The sequence below is a fragment of the Bicyclus anynana genome, chromosome 16 (assembly GCF_947172395.1).
Source record: "Bicyclus anynana chromosome 16, ilBicAnyn1.1, whole genome shotgun sequence".
In the NCBI taxonomy this organism is placed as follows: Eukaryota; Metazoa; Arthropoda; class Insecta; order Lepidoptera; family Nymphalidae; genus Bicyclus; species Bicyclus anynana.
In genome coordinates, this window is record NC_069098.1 from 1,079,901 (window position 1) to 1,092,948 (window position 13,048).

At 37.1% G+C, this 13,048-nt stretch overlaps 1 protein-coding gene across 1 annotated transcript in view; it reads right to left on the minus strand.

Annotated features, from left to right (window-relative positions):
- Positions 1–299: 299 nt before the first annotated feature.
- LOC112047533 (uncharacterized) overlaps positions 300–13,048 on the minus strand; it is a 45,597-nt gene continuing 32,848 nt past the window's right edge. The window contains exons 6-15 of the mRNA XM_052886080.1: positions 12,670–12,898; positions 10,365–11,001; positions 9,765–9,938; positions 8,962–9,124; positions 5,170–5,297; positions 4,122–4,341; positions 3,727–3,847; positions 2,890–3,044; positions 2,364–2,508; positions 300–1,812 (exon numbers count right to left, since the gene is read on the minus strand). Of these exons, the coding sequence (XP_052742040.1) occupies positions 1,615–1,812; positions 2,364–2,508; positions 2,890–3,044; positions 3,727–3,847; positions 4,122–4,341; positions 5,170–5,297; positions 8,962–9,124; positions 9,765–9,938; positions 10,365–11,001; positions 12,670–12,898 (2,170 nt within the window). The 3' untranslated portion in view covers positions 300–1,614. The remainder of the gene's footprint in view (positions 1,813–2,363; positions 2,509–2,889; positions 3,045–3,726; positions 3,848–4,121; positions 4,342–5,169; positions 5,298–8,961; positions 9,125–9,764; positions 9,939–10,364; positions 11,002–12,669; positions 12,899–13,048) is intronic.

Below are 13,048 nucleotides of genomic sequence, written 5' to 3' on the forward strand. Positions count from 1 at the left end.
GAATCCCGTCCGGGGCATGCACCTTCAACTTTTCAGTTGTGTGCATTTTAAGAAATTAAATATCTCGTGTCTCAAACGGTGAAGGAAGAACATGGTGAGGAAATCTGCAAACCAGAGAATTTTCTTAATTCTTTGCGTGTGTGAAGTCTGCCAATCCGCATTGGGCCAGCGTGGTGGACTATTTGGCCTAACCCCTCTCATTCTGAGAGGAGACTCGAGCCCAGCAGTGAGCCGAATATGGTATGTATATAGCTAGCCAGGATTACAATTAATAGATAACTTAAAATCATACAAACAACTGCCGGCATTAAGTTTAATCATTAGGTACAAAATTTAACTTAATTGTAGTTTCGTTGTCATTTCGATGTTCCGAATTATTAATAATATTTACAGTGAGTATTATTTACATAATGATAATAAATACATGCCGATTGTTATATTCTTTGGCATACATTTGTTAAGAATAATAACAAAATTAATTGAGACACAAGTAACTTAGTAATTAAAAAATGTTTACTAACTACATAAGTAGGTACATGAATTAGAAACTTGGAATGTCTTTTCTTAATAATTTTCCTCTAAAACTAAAAAATCTAGCGTTCCATATTTTATATTTTTTGTAACAGGGTATTTGAGCTACCCAATTATTGTACCTACCTACATAAAAATTTAATCAAAACAAGTTATATCTATTTATTATTAAAATAAGTATTTAAATGAGCATTTGAAATAAATATTTACATTTGAATTAGGTAATTATTAGTTAATTAACCTATTTTGTATAGGTAAGAACGTAAGTGTAGAAGGCTAAATGATAGATATTGTCAATTAATTATACATTATTACAATGTTAATGAGAATGTGTGGGAGCAAAATACATCCAAAAAAAATACCTATAGTACTAGATCCGGCATAAGAAACATATACCCTCATCTGTTATTTATTAGGGATAAGAAATACATGATACATAATATTTTCATTTATATTGAAACATTGTAAATAGGTTACCTAGTTAGTATGTCTAGCAAGTAGGTCTACACTAACCAGTGACGTGCAGACAGTGCAGTACAGATGCAAAAATGCAATGTTTACCCTAAGGACAGATGAACCTGTATTGGAGAAGGAATTTTCCATCAGTATTAAAGTGGAACACTGATGAGATGTGATAAAAATAAAAAAATAAATTAATTAAAAAGAAGATACAATGTGTAAAAAGAAATCTGGGAAATTATTGCCATTTGTCTGCTAAGACTACAAAATTTGTATCGCAGTTGTTAAATTCAAATATGCCACGTTACACTGGAATACTGCATGTGAAAGAATGATACATTCACGTATACATACTCTCGAAAAATTACCATCTTCCCGCGACCAGCACACGGGTTGAAAAAGTTATTTAATAAGAAAGGTCAATGTCCTAAAGTATATGCACTCTTGGAAGAGTGGTCATTGTCGCCTTCAATTGGTCCGTCCATCGAGTAGGAGTGATCTAGTTGGACTATTTTTCTTCCACCTGCATTACTAAACACCCAATCGATGCCTCATTTCTGGAGATGTGGCCATAGAACTTCATAATTCGTAAAAGTACAGTTGACGGAAGTTTTCCATTTATCGTCATACAATAGCTAAAGTGGTAGTGGTGGTGTTGTGATCGTCCCTGGACAAGTGGTGCAGGTCCTGGTGGATGCCAGCCTCCTTCAGTATCCTCATCCTGGGCCCCAAGGGCACGCCCAGGGCACGCAGCTTGTCTTCGCCAACGTAGGGCAGTTCTGCCGCTCCCACCTTCTCCTTTTCTAAAAGTGCAGCGTATTTCTGTGGAATAAAAGATAAATATGACTTTTTGTGATTGACCAATACTCAATATCACTTTTTGTGTTTGACCAATCATTATTATCAGCCTATTTTTAACTGGCCACTACGCCCCTTCCCCGTTATAGACAGGATATTGAGCTAATGATGATGACCATGATGTTCCAATTTGGATTAGCGGGTTTTGGGTGATAAAGTTTCTGTCAGTTTGATGATGATGAATGATTTGCAGTGGCTATAAATGTGAGAAATCTGATTAACTGTCCAGCTTGGAAATAGAATAGAAATCATTTATTTGTCAGCATAACTACATAATAATTTAAAACGAATACATTAATATCGTAATAATAACTTTAAACTAATACATATTTATATAGAAAATATGTTGTGCCAGAAAAATGGACCTGACTCGAGAGGTCTAGGTTTTGATTCCAATCCTTTGGACTTTTATTCCACTCCAGGTATACGCTTTGATAAATAAGAGAGGAAGGGGAATATCGACCATATTATAAAACCACGGTGTTATATTCTTCAACAAAAGTATAAAATAATACCTCATATCCAAGCTTTTTCAAGAACAGTCTCATGAGAGGCGGCTCGTCTCCGAAGAACTTGGTGAGTCGCTTGACGCGGTCGGGGTTGCTGAATGAGTAGGGGTCGAGGTGTTTCTGTTGCCCCGACCTGATGTACTGCTGGGATCTGGAGAGGAAAAATTAACCATTTATATCCCTTCACCGTTAATTTTTCGAGAGACATCATAGCTAGCTGGCATGAGTATACCATTAACCTTATGGGCCTGCCAACCACAACGTGAGAAGTAGCCAAGGAAGGAGAAAGAGACGTAATGGCAACGTTACTTCTCTTGCCACATATCATGATTTGCCGCTCCCTATTTTGATGGTATGGTATTTACGATAAGAATACAATGAGCGCGACGTGACTGAGAACACAAGTGGGACAGGATAGTTTTTGTTCTGTGAGTTTCAGACAGCAGACCATGTACGGTCGGGATCCCTTTACAGAAATATCACCCTAAATGTGCTACTGGACTCTAGGTTTCTTACTGTAAATGTCACTCACTTGTACATGTGCCGAAGCGCGGCGATCTCTGCGCGGATGTTGTCCATCTCCTGCATGACGAGGTGGTGCGTGCGCATCTCGCTCGACAGGTGCGCCACCGAGCGCGCCAGCGTCACCACGTGCGACTCCAACCGCTGGAACCGCTTGTTTATACCCTGGAAGTAAACAGTTAAAATTAGTCATAATCATAAATTAACACACGTTTCTTGAATGCCACGAATCTCCGATGAATGTGGATGTATTTATACGTGTCAATGCAGTAGACGGAGGTTTTACTCAGCTATCTCTTGGCAAAGATAATTGGCACCAACGTATTGTAACGTAGTAAAAAAGTAGTTAGGGACACCACTATCTTGTCCGCGCGTTGGCATTGCTAAGCGGGGTATTGGAGTGGGACCCGAATTTAGATTTGTTTTTCTCCTCGCCTGCTGAATTTCACAATAGATACGAAAGTGTACGCTACCGGGCGATGATGTGCTGAACTTATAGCACCACGTCCCGTCACCGCCGTCCAAGTTTTAATCCCCGTTCCGTGTGCAGCGCTAAGAGTATAAAACTCTTTGATGCAGCGACCTTATCCACCCGTGTACGTGTAACTTCACGAGTGGCCTTGGTAAGTAAGCAGAGACGTCGTTTCCAAGAAAACCAGGGCTTCTCATCGTGTTCAAGGTCTCTAATTTGGCAGTCTAGCAGGCAGTTTGGTTTGACTATGGTCCGTCGCGATTATTTGCGCCAGTAGAGCTGTGTGTGGACAGACAGAGAAACATCGTGGCAGCACGAGCAGCAGCGGGAGGAACATTATGTGCTATTATAATCTTTATGTTAAGTATAGTTTACCTTGAGATCATGTTTCTTCCTGTGCTCGTTGGAGCTCCTCCTCTTGTCACGCACCGGCCGACTGCTCACAGAGCTGGAGGGCAGGGACGACATGCTGCCGTAGCGCCGTTTTGATGTCAGTCTGGAAGTTTGTTACCTCTACTTTAGTAACGGTATTTTCTTTGTCAGAAAATCTTACAGAATTCTAGTTTTTGCGAGCGAGCTCGTAAATTAATCGAATTACCTATTAATAAATTTACACAGTTAGTCTCTAATCTAGTTTCCCAAGTGACAAGTGAGATGTTTGGCCCAGTGGGCCTGCTTTCTCTCCCAGCACTTGCAGCGCCTCCGCGTACACGCTTTCTAGTCGAAACCTGAAATCCTTTCTAAAAAAAAAACAATGGACAATTAAGTACCTAGCTTCCCAAGTGGGATGTTTGGCCAAGTTAGCCGGCTTCCGTACTCCCAACAGCTGTAACACTTCCGCGTACATGTTCTCCAGTCCGCGCAGTTGGCGGCGGATGGCGCGCGCGTCGCCGGTGGACGCGTCGCTGTCGGTGCGTCCGTCCAGCAGCGAGGACAGGTCCAGACTGCGCGTGGTGGTGGACGTCATGTCTGTTGTGTCTAGGCCGAACACTGGAATGAGAAAAAATTTTATATTAGAACATGAGTCTGCAAGTAGCCAGTTGGCAGTGCCGTGGTTCTCAACAGAGGTTCTTGTTTCGTTTCCAAGCTTCAGGCTCTATTCCAAGGGTCAGTTTAGGATACTACATTTTCTAAATTGATTCAGTTTGGTCTGGTGGTAGGTATATCGGCCGTAGCTACTTACCACCCTACCGCCACGGTACTTACGATGCTACGTAGAAACCTCCAGAGGGCTAAATATTATATAGTATTTAATATAATATAGGAAATAGTTGTCTGAGACGGATATGACGCCGCTCGATCTCGTGTTGGCCCATGCCTACGGTGGGTGGCGCGACTTGTATCCGTAAAGAGTAGGGAGTTAGAGAGCGGTAGCGATCGGGTGGTCCACATTTCTAGTGTAATTCTTTATGTGTTACTTGGGATAGGCGGGAAGAATAACTTGAGCAGTGAATGGTGAGTGTTGTCATGTCGGAAGGAATCCCTTAAACTGAGTCACAAGCCTCTGGGACTCAAGGCTCAGGTTGGCTCAAGGTATTCTCTGCCATTCTATTATTTTGGTTACATTTTGATTTGTTATTGAAGTCGTCCTGATTATTATGAATCATCAGAACCTTTGTTCGACATTCTTCTTCTGATAGTGCCATTTCCTATCGGAGGTCAGCAATCATTAAGGCTAATTTAACTTTGTTCACTGCTGCCCGAAAGAGTGATCTGGTACTCATATTAAACCATTAGTAAGCGTAAGTGTTTGTTCGACATTGGTTTTCTTATATTTGTAATCCACTTTAGAGTCTGCTAAGTATAATTATAACTTACAATGTTTCTTGTAATGATGGTCTCGCTTGGAGGAGTGCTTCTTGTGCGAGTGGGAGTGCGCGTGCCAGCGCGGAGACTCTCGCCCGCGCCGCCGCTCCTCGGGGTACTCCACCGACCGGCCTGGTAAACTGCAACCATATCATATTATTTTTATATGTATATTAGGTATATATACTAACTCGCGTGAAAATCGATATAAACTTTCAACCCCTATTTTATCCCCTCACAGGTCGAAATTTCAAAAACGCTAGAACAAATGTTTAATTATGTCTTATCTCTATCGTACTTAAATATAAAGTCTCAAGGTTTTATCTTTTAAAATTAAGAAATCCCATACAAACTTTCAACCTCTATTTCAACCTCTTCGTCCCTTTTTTTCGCAATAAAAGGTCTATGTCCTTTCTCAGGGTCTAAAGATTGTCTGTGCCAAATTTCATCAAAATCGGTTGAGAGGTTTAAACGGGAAAGCGTAACAGACAGAGTTACTTTCGCATTTATAATATTTATATTATATATTATTATTACATTATATATTTTATATATACTAATAACTTATCCTAAAGGCTTGTTCGGACTATTTAGCAGTTTACTCGAGTAGAGTAAAATTTAGCTGCCAAACGTGTCTAAACACCAAAAATTTTGTAGAGTAGTTTAGTAAATAGTTTAGTCGAGTCAATCCATTTTACTCTATTTTAACGGGCGAGTCTTCTTGCAAACCACCACTCACTTGTGACCTGTACTCGAACTAAGTGCGATTTTTGGGCAAGTAGTTTAGTGCGCTACTCGACTAAAATGCTGAAGTAGTCCGAACTAGGCTTAATAGCTATACAAATCATGCCCACATGGAGAGATTAAGAGAGACAAATATATCTACTATTTTATGAAAATTTTAATTTGGTTAGCCCGTGGTAGGAACCATAATAAATAGTAAGTACCTAAGTGGTTTTGAGAATTAGCAGTCTTAAGGAACCTCAATTGTCCAAATATGAAACGTAATTGTTTGATATTTTATATTTTCATGATATCTTGAGGAATTATGGTTATTTAATTTATTTATTATTCTACAAAATACATATTGAAATTAGGCCTAACTTTATTGCAACACAAACCATTTGTTCTATTTGTCAAACCCTTAGCTTCATGGGTACTGTTGCTATACTTGAAATTTTCTTAGATGTCAATTTTAAACAACAATAATGGCTGACTATGAACCAAAGACAATCAGTAGGGTTGAGAAGTTAACCGCGGGCATCGTAACGATATCAAGTAGGTATCGTTATATCTGAAATAACTAAACTAAAATATCCGTTACTATACGTCATCTTAAAAAACGAATACGTTCCATATTCGTTTCGTTTTCCAACTTTTCAGTTGTGTGCATTTTAGGAAATTAAATATCATTTTAAGAATATATACACCAAGGAGAAGAAGTGAATCATGAAATACATGAAAATGTTGGATATAGTAATAATAATAATAATAATAATAATAATATAGCCTTTATTTCCAAGTACATAAATTACAAAAATTTTACAGTTTACATTTTTAAAAATTACAAAAGATACAAAAGTTACAAAAGTTAAAAAACATTAACATTTCATTTCATTTTGTTGGATATAGTAGCGACGTTATTTCCGCATACGAATATTTTTGAAATAAAGTCAGTGGCAATTTATAATGGAAATTTTTAATTTTTAAATTGTTGAAGAAAACAATTGAGAAAAACAAAAAAGCGACGAAAATATTTTTCTATTGAATTAAAGATTATTATTTCTTTCTTTTTTTACCTTGGTTATACACCACTAGTCCAAATGACTATGTAGAACATAATTTTAATTAATGTACACTTACTGTCTGTCTCTAATTATAAGTCGTAACATTTTTCTAGCTCTAGAACCTACTAAATTTATTACCGCATAATGTCATATATTCAAAAACCTTTGTACTAAAGTTTCGGCCCCTTGTACATCACTATCTCTCAAATTTCTTTATATAATATCCTAATAACTCTGACTATCACGATTTACGTATACCAGAAAAATAAAAATCTCACCATGTTGCGAAACAAAAGTAATAAATTTTTTTCCATTAATATTTCAAATCTTTTATTTATTTTTCTGATCCAGCAATCATAATATTCAAGTCGTATTTGTGTATTGTTTTCTTTATTCTTAATTTTAAAATTTTGCAAGTGGTTGAAGAATCGGTTTATCGGTTTTTTAATAATTTTTGATCGTGTTATATAATTACAAACATGGTTTAGGATGAGTTAACTGCGAGCAAAAAGTGCCACATTGTCGCTTCCATGCTCACAGTGAGGTCGTGTCAATGTTTGTTCCATATCATCATTACTTATTTGTTTCGTTTGCAATTGTTAGTCTTGTTATTTATTTGTTGTTTGGTTGTTATATTATTGCTGATTGCTGAGTAGTGTATGACTAACAATAATATAACTAACCGAAAATTCCGACTTTCAGATGGGTGGATTTTAGGTTGAATTTCATATGGATTGATTTATTTATTAGGTATATTAAAAATATAAAAAAAAAAATATTATGAAAAAATACAACCGACTTCAAAATGTTAACGTACCCACGAAACTAAAAAGGGAAAGATAACATTATTATATTTTCTACTTATTGATCATTTTGAAGTCGCTGCCAAGCCCGTCTGATGTTGACTTAAGTCGTTCCTGAAAAAAACACATGACAGACAAAAATAATGTCTGAGAAACAAAAATCTTTACGATAGGGTACACCTTGAATTAATAGATTGAATACACTGGCTTGGCAGAAAATATAATGATATTATTTTTCCCTTTTTTAATTTCGTGGGTACGTTAATATTTTGAAATCGGTTGTATATATTTTTTTAAATTATTATTTGTTTTTTCTCAATTAGGTCCTTCAACTATTTTAAAATCAAAAATCTCCATTTAAAATTGCCACTGACTTTATGAAAAAATATTCGTATGCGGAAATAATGTCGCTGCTATGTCCAACGTTTTCATGTATGTAGATTTACTTCTTCTCCATGGAGTATAATATATTCTTTGGTGCTGTGTTAATAAAGATACACATTTATTTTATTTATAAGCCACAAAGGACACAAATATTAAAATTAAAAAATATGTACATAATTATCGACAAGTTATAATTTCATGTATCTTTCCCGTCTCTTCAATTCATAGACAATCTAGCATTACGAAATGTCAAATTCGCAACATTTTCGTTAATCTGTAGAAATAAAACTTGTTGTGATTTCGTTTTTAGTGAAATAAATGTGATTTATTAGTTAATTACAAGCAGTTTTTATGTAATTCGCGGTGTGCGCGTTAAATGAAGTGATGTGTATATAAATGATTTAGTTTAAACGGACGGTTTGTGAGAAATATGTGAATGTCGTGACGACGGATCTTTGTTTACCTTTTTTGCCATGTAAGGAAAAAAATACGAGATCCTTATAGTTTGATCTTTAACCGTGTCTTTCTAAGAGTTGCGGAGTAACTAAGGTACTGGCGAAGGAGGCTATGAAATTTCATGTTATACCGAGGAAAATAATAAAAACTATGCCCATGGATTTGTAAATATGTAAATTATACGTAAAATGAGGTAGGAATCGTAAGCTGTATGGTCAACAAATATTTTTTTCTTTTGCAGCGACAAGGTTATCTGTAGGTACACGCCATTTCTATTGCCTTCTTATCAACATTTCTTTCTATATTGGGTTGATCTATATTGTTTCTCCAATAATAATTAATCGATATTAGACTGTGATATATAGGACAAATACCTATTTCGTTTATGCAGATCCGATGAAGGCGACAGAGGCGGCAGCGGTGGGGTCACCGAGCCGTCCGAGCTGCCAGAGCTGTCGAGCCTCATGCTGGAGAGCTTCGGCTCCAGGATCTGACGCAACTCGCACTCCACCAGGTCTGCCCACTCGTTCTCGCCGGCTGTAAGTAAGTTCAATAAAAAATAATCTCGAAAAGAAAGATGAACTATAATTTTGGGTTTCGTGTCATTAACATCTTTGGTGAAACCTTACGTGAAAAAACATAACGATAAGGTATGGTTTTGATATTTTTCCACTGCCCAAATCCGTCAGTATCCATTAGACTTGACAGTAAGCTTGATCGTGTGTGGTTGGCATTAAAAAACTACGTTTTTAGTGTTTTACGTGATAAGTGAATTTGGAACTGGAAATGGAAAATTACTTACGAGTTTTGTACTCAAAACCTCACTCTGTAGGTAATTTAATTATTCATCTGGGGCCACGGTAGTGCCCCCGCAAGTCGAGCAAAACAAAAAAAATCGGCACGGCCGTACTATACTTTTCTAGAAGCAATCCATTAATTGAAATCATACATCTCTATAAAATAATAGCTGACGCTGTGCGGTTTCACTCGCGTGGTTCCCGTTCCCGTAGCAATACGGGGATAATATATAGCCTATAGCCTTCCTCGATAAATGGGCTATCTAACACTGAAAGAATTTTTCAAATCAGACCAGTAGTTCCAAAGATTAGCTCGTTCAATCAAACAAACAAACTCTTCAGTATTGTAATATTAGATTGATTGATGATGATTTTCGTACCGGTGCCAGGATTTTGCTGACTAGTTCCAGGTTGCGGCTGTACCCGGGAGCCGACAGCGTCTGAGTCAGCGGACGTGTCGTGGAGACTGGCGTCGGGGCGCCGGCCGCTGGAGTACGCCACGCTGCCTCGGCCTGAGTCCACGTTTGAAGATTGACCGCCATTTTTATCGTAATCTGAAAAACAAAATAATTATTTGTATTACAAGCCATAAGGACCATCGACGATATATCTAGTTAAAAAGTTAAATACTGTGAATCTAAAGCGATTTACTTAGGAAAAGAATCTTGTATTTTTTAGGGTTCTTATTTAATAAAGTATAACAATGACACTATTTATGATATTAAAAGTAGGTATAACAAGTACATGTAAATACCAGAAGATTAAATTGTAATTAAAAAAAACAAATATTACATAATAATGTACAATTGTACAATTGCCGTTAGCTCCATAATCTCATAGGCTTCACATATTTAGGCGAGCGCAGAAACTTTGCGATGAGTTTAACAATTGCAATGTGATGTTAAATCAAGTATGTGATGTTAATCAAGTATGAATGCTTGGAAAGTTAAAATCAACAAAAACTGTATGTTAATAATCACCTGAACTAGTACCAGAACAACTCGCACCTTTTTTGCCGTGCGCTTTTAAATCCTCTATCCTGTTTGGCGTTTGTCTCGAAGACGACGGTTGTGGGATGAACGTTTCAGCTTTGCCGCTCGAATTATATACACTATCTGCTGACTTTTGACTTGCACTTTCATCATTTCTTTCTACAATATCCACAGATGTTGATGGTACTTCTTTTTGCCTTTTGCCTATGGAGTCAGGAGTTCTTCGAGACTCTCTATGACTGTCGGGTGTTCTTCTATACATTTCATGTCCTCTGTCTTGTCTAGATTCTATCGATCGTCCACTTGTTCGAATTCTTTCCTCGAAACTTGATCTTCCCTGAGCTGCTAACCTCATTCTAAATCCTCCGTCATCCGATTCTCTTTCCTCATTATTTCTCGGAGGACCGTTTTCATTTGGGACACTATCTAATAAATTACCGTGACTATTCCTTCTAGATCTATCGTGTATTTGTGGAGTAGTAATTTCTGGGCGAGGCTGTGGCTCGTCTAGCAAATGAGGGTGAGAAGCTGCTCTTCTACCTTCTATGAGACCTCTGTGTCGAACTATCTCCCTTTCTAGTTGTTGAGGACTTCGGAGGTCTAGTCTTGAATGTGAGTTGTCGAACTGAAACAGAAATTTAAAACCAACTTAGTTGTTATCGTTATTAGATACACTTGAGTAAAATATTCTTTGGGTATTTAGAATGTGAATATGACATGGGGAGAATTAGGATGCATATGAATTTGAGACTTTCATCTAAACCATCTTTACCTAACAATAAGAAAAAATTGTTATGAAATTTATAAATATTTTAAAATTCTTGAGATCACTAAGTTCACACACTCATTCATTAAATGAATACCAGAGTCAGTTATTTGCTTTAAAACAAAAATACAGAAACTTGAGTTGCCTTGTTGTAGGGTAACGTCAGGTTATGCACTTTTCAAAAATCATACTTTCTCTAACATTCACTTTTCTTATTTAAGTTGTAGTATATGACACATGAAAGATAGCTTCCCGATTGATTCAGCCAACAATGATCTAATAAATCCATCTTGTGACGGACAATGCGAGTGTAAAATTCAGTTCCACGGTATCACGTCGCCATCATAAAATAAGTATTGTTATTTTAATTGCGTGCTCCGTGGGAACATGTAATTGTTGGGAATCATTGTGCTTTGTTGCAACACTGAGAATGGTCGTACGATGGAAAGACGAGAATTATTGCTGTAATTTTTTGGCACTGTTCTATTGGACCGAGAGATAGCTGTGCCAGACAACAGACTGTTCCTCATTTTAGGAAGATCGAAAGTTTTTCAGCCTATGAACCTACCATTAGTATGGAGTTTGATGGCTGTTGATTGGTGATGGGTGATGGCTTTGGAAGATAGCAGGTTTGTTTCAAGAAATCCTCATCCGTCCAAGTATTAAGCGTATATTTTTATATTTTATCTTGGCATAATGTTTCCAAACGCAAGTCACTTAGCTTTGTGGCAAAAGAAGATATTTTCAAGAGAACTAGAGTATTTTGTGAACAAAGGTGATGATTCCTCATGGTATCCCGGAGAAAATATTATTTTATACTATAAAATAATATTTTCTCAGTATAAATTACATTTTATACATGGACAATTTTGAGCCGAGGGGTGGTGGTTTTTTCCCGCCACCAGTACCCACTCCTAATAGAATTGAATGGGAATATTGATGTTATTTAAAATAAAGGGTAATTATTTAATTGAGGATCTAGACAAGGGACTTGAAACCTGCTATCTTCCAAAGTCAACACGGTCTTTAACTCCATAATTGGCTACCGTAAATATCTATGGTAAGAGCATGGGTTGACAAACTTCTCAGCCTTCCTAAAATAAGGTGTGTCTGGCTACCGCAAGCTCTTGGTCTATACGACTTTTCGTTTGTTATTCGTTTTGTAATCAAGATAAAAGATCTTATGAATAAATAGAATATGAATTGCATTCTTGCAACGATCTTGATTGCTTTAATTGCTTATAGAAGTTAGATACAATTTGAAAGACAAAACTAATAGAGATTAGATAATAACTTTTGATCTTGATCATGATTAAATGAAAGTTGAATAAAGTGAAATAAATAATCCAATTGTATTATTAACTGATTAAAAGATTGATAGAGTGGTAAGTGAGATTATAAATACCGTTATTGTACGAGTATTTATTGAACCAACTTGAGTGAAACTTAATTTGTAAAAACATCTTTGACACATCATTTAAGGACGACCTACTTCCGATACGAGAAATAATATTATTCAATATATACCTGTTGTTGAGGACTCGTCTTTAAAGACGTAAAGTTTGCCATGGACCGGACGTCCATATCTCGTTGGTACACTGCACTCCGTCTGCCCGGTGGTCCGTACTGCTGATACAGGGCGTCAGCGCCTAGGGCTTGCGGCCGGTGTGGCGACGCCAACATCTCCTGGGATCTCGCCTGCTGATTCAATAGCATCTGTTGTTGGACTATTTGTTGCTGCTGGTGCATTAACTGTCTGTAATGAAGATGGTACTGATTATACAACAGTATAGATATATGATGTTAATAGTAATTAGCGAACCAAGCAGTAGTAGTAGTAGTATGGATCGCACATCTCCTATGCATCTCCAGAACAACACTTCACGTCTTACGGGCGGTAAGCTTG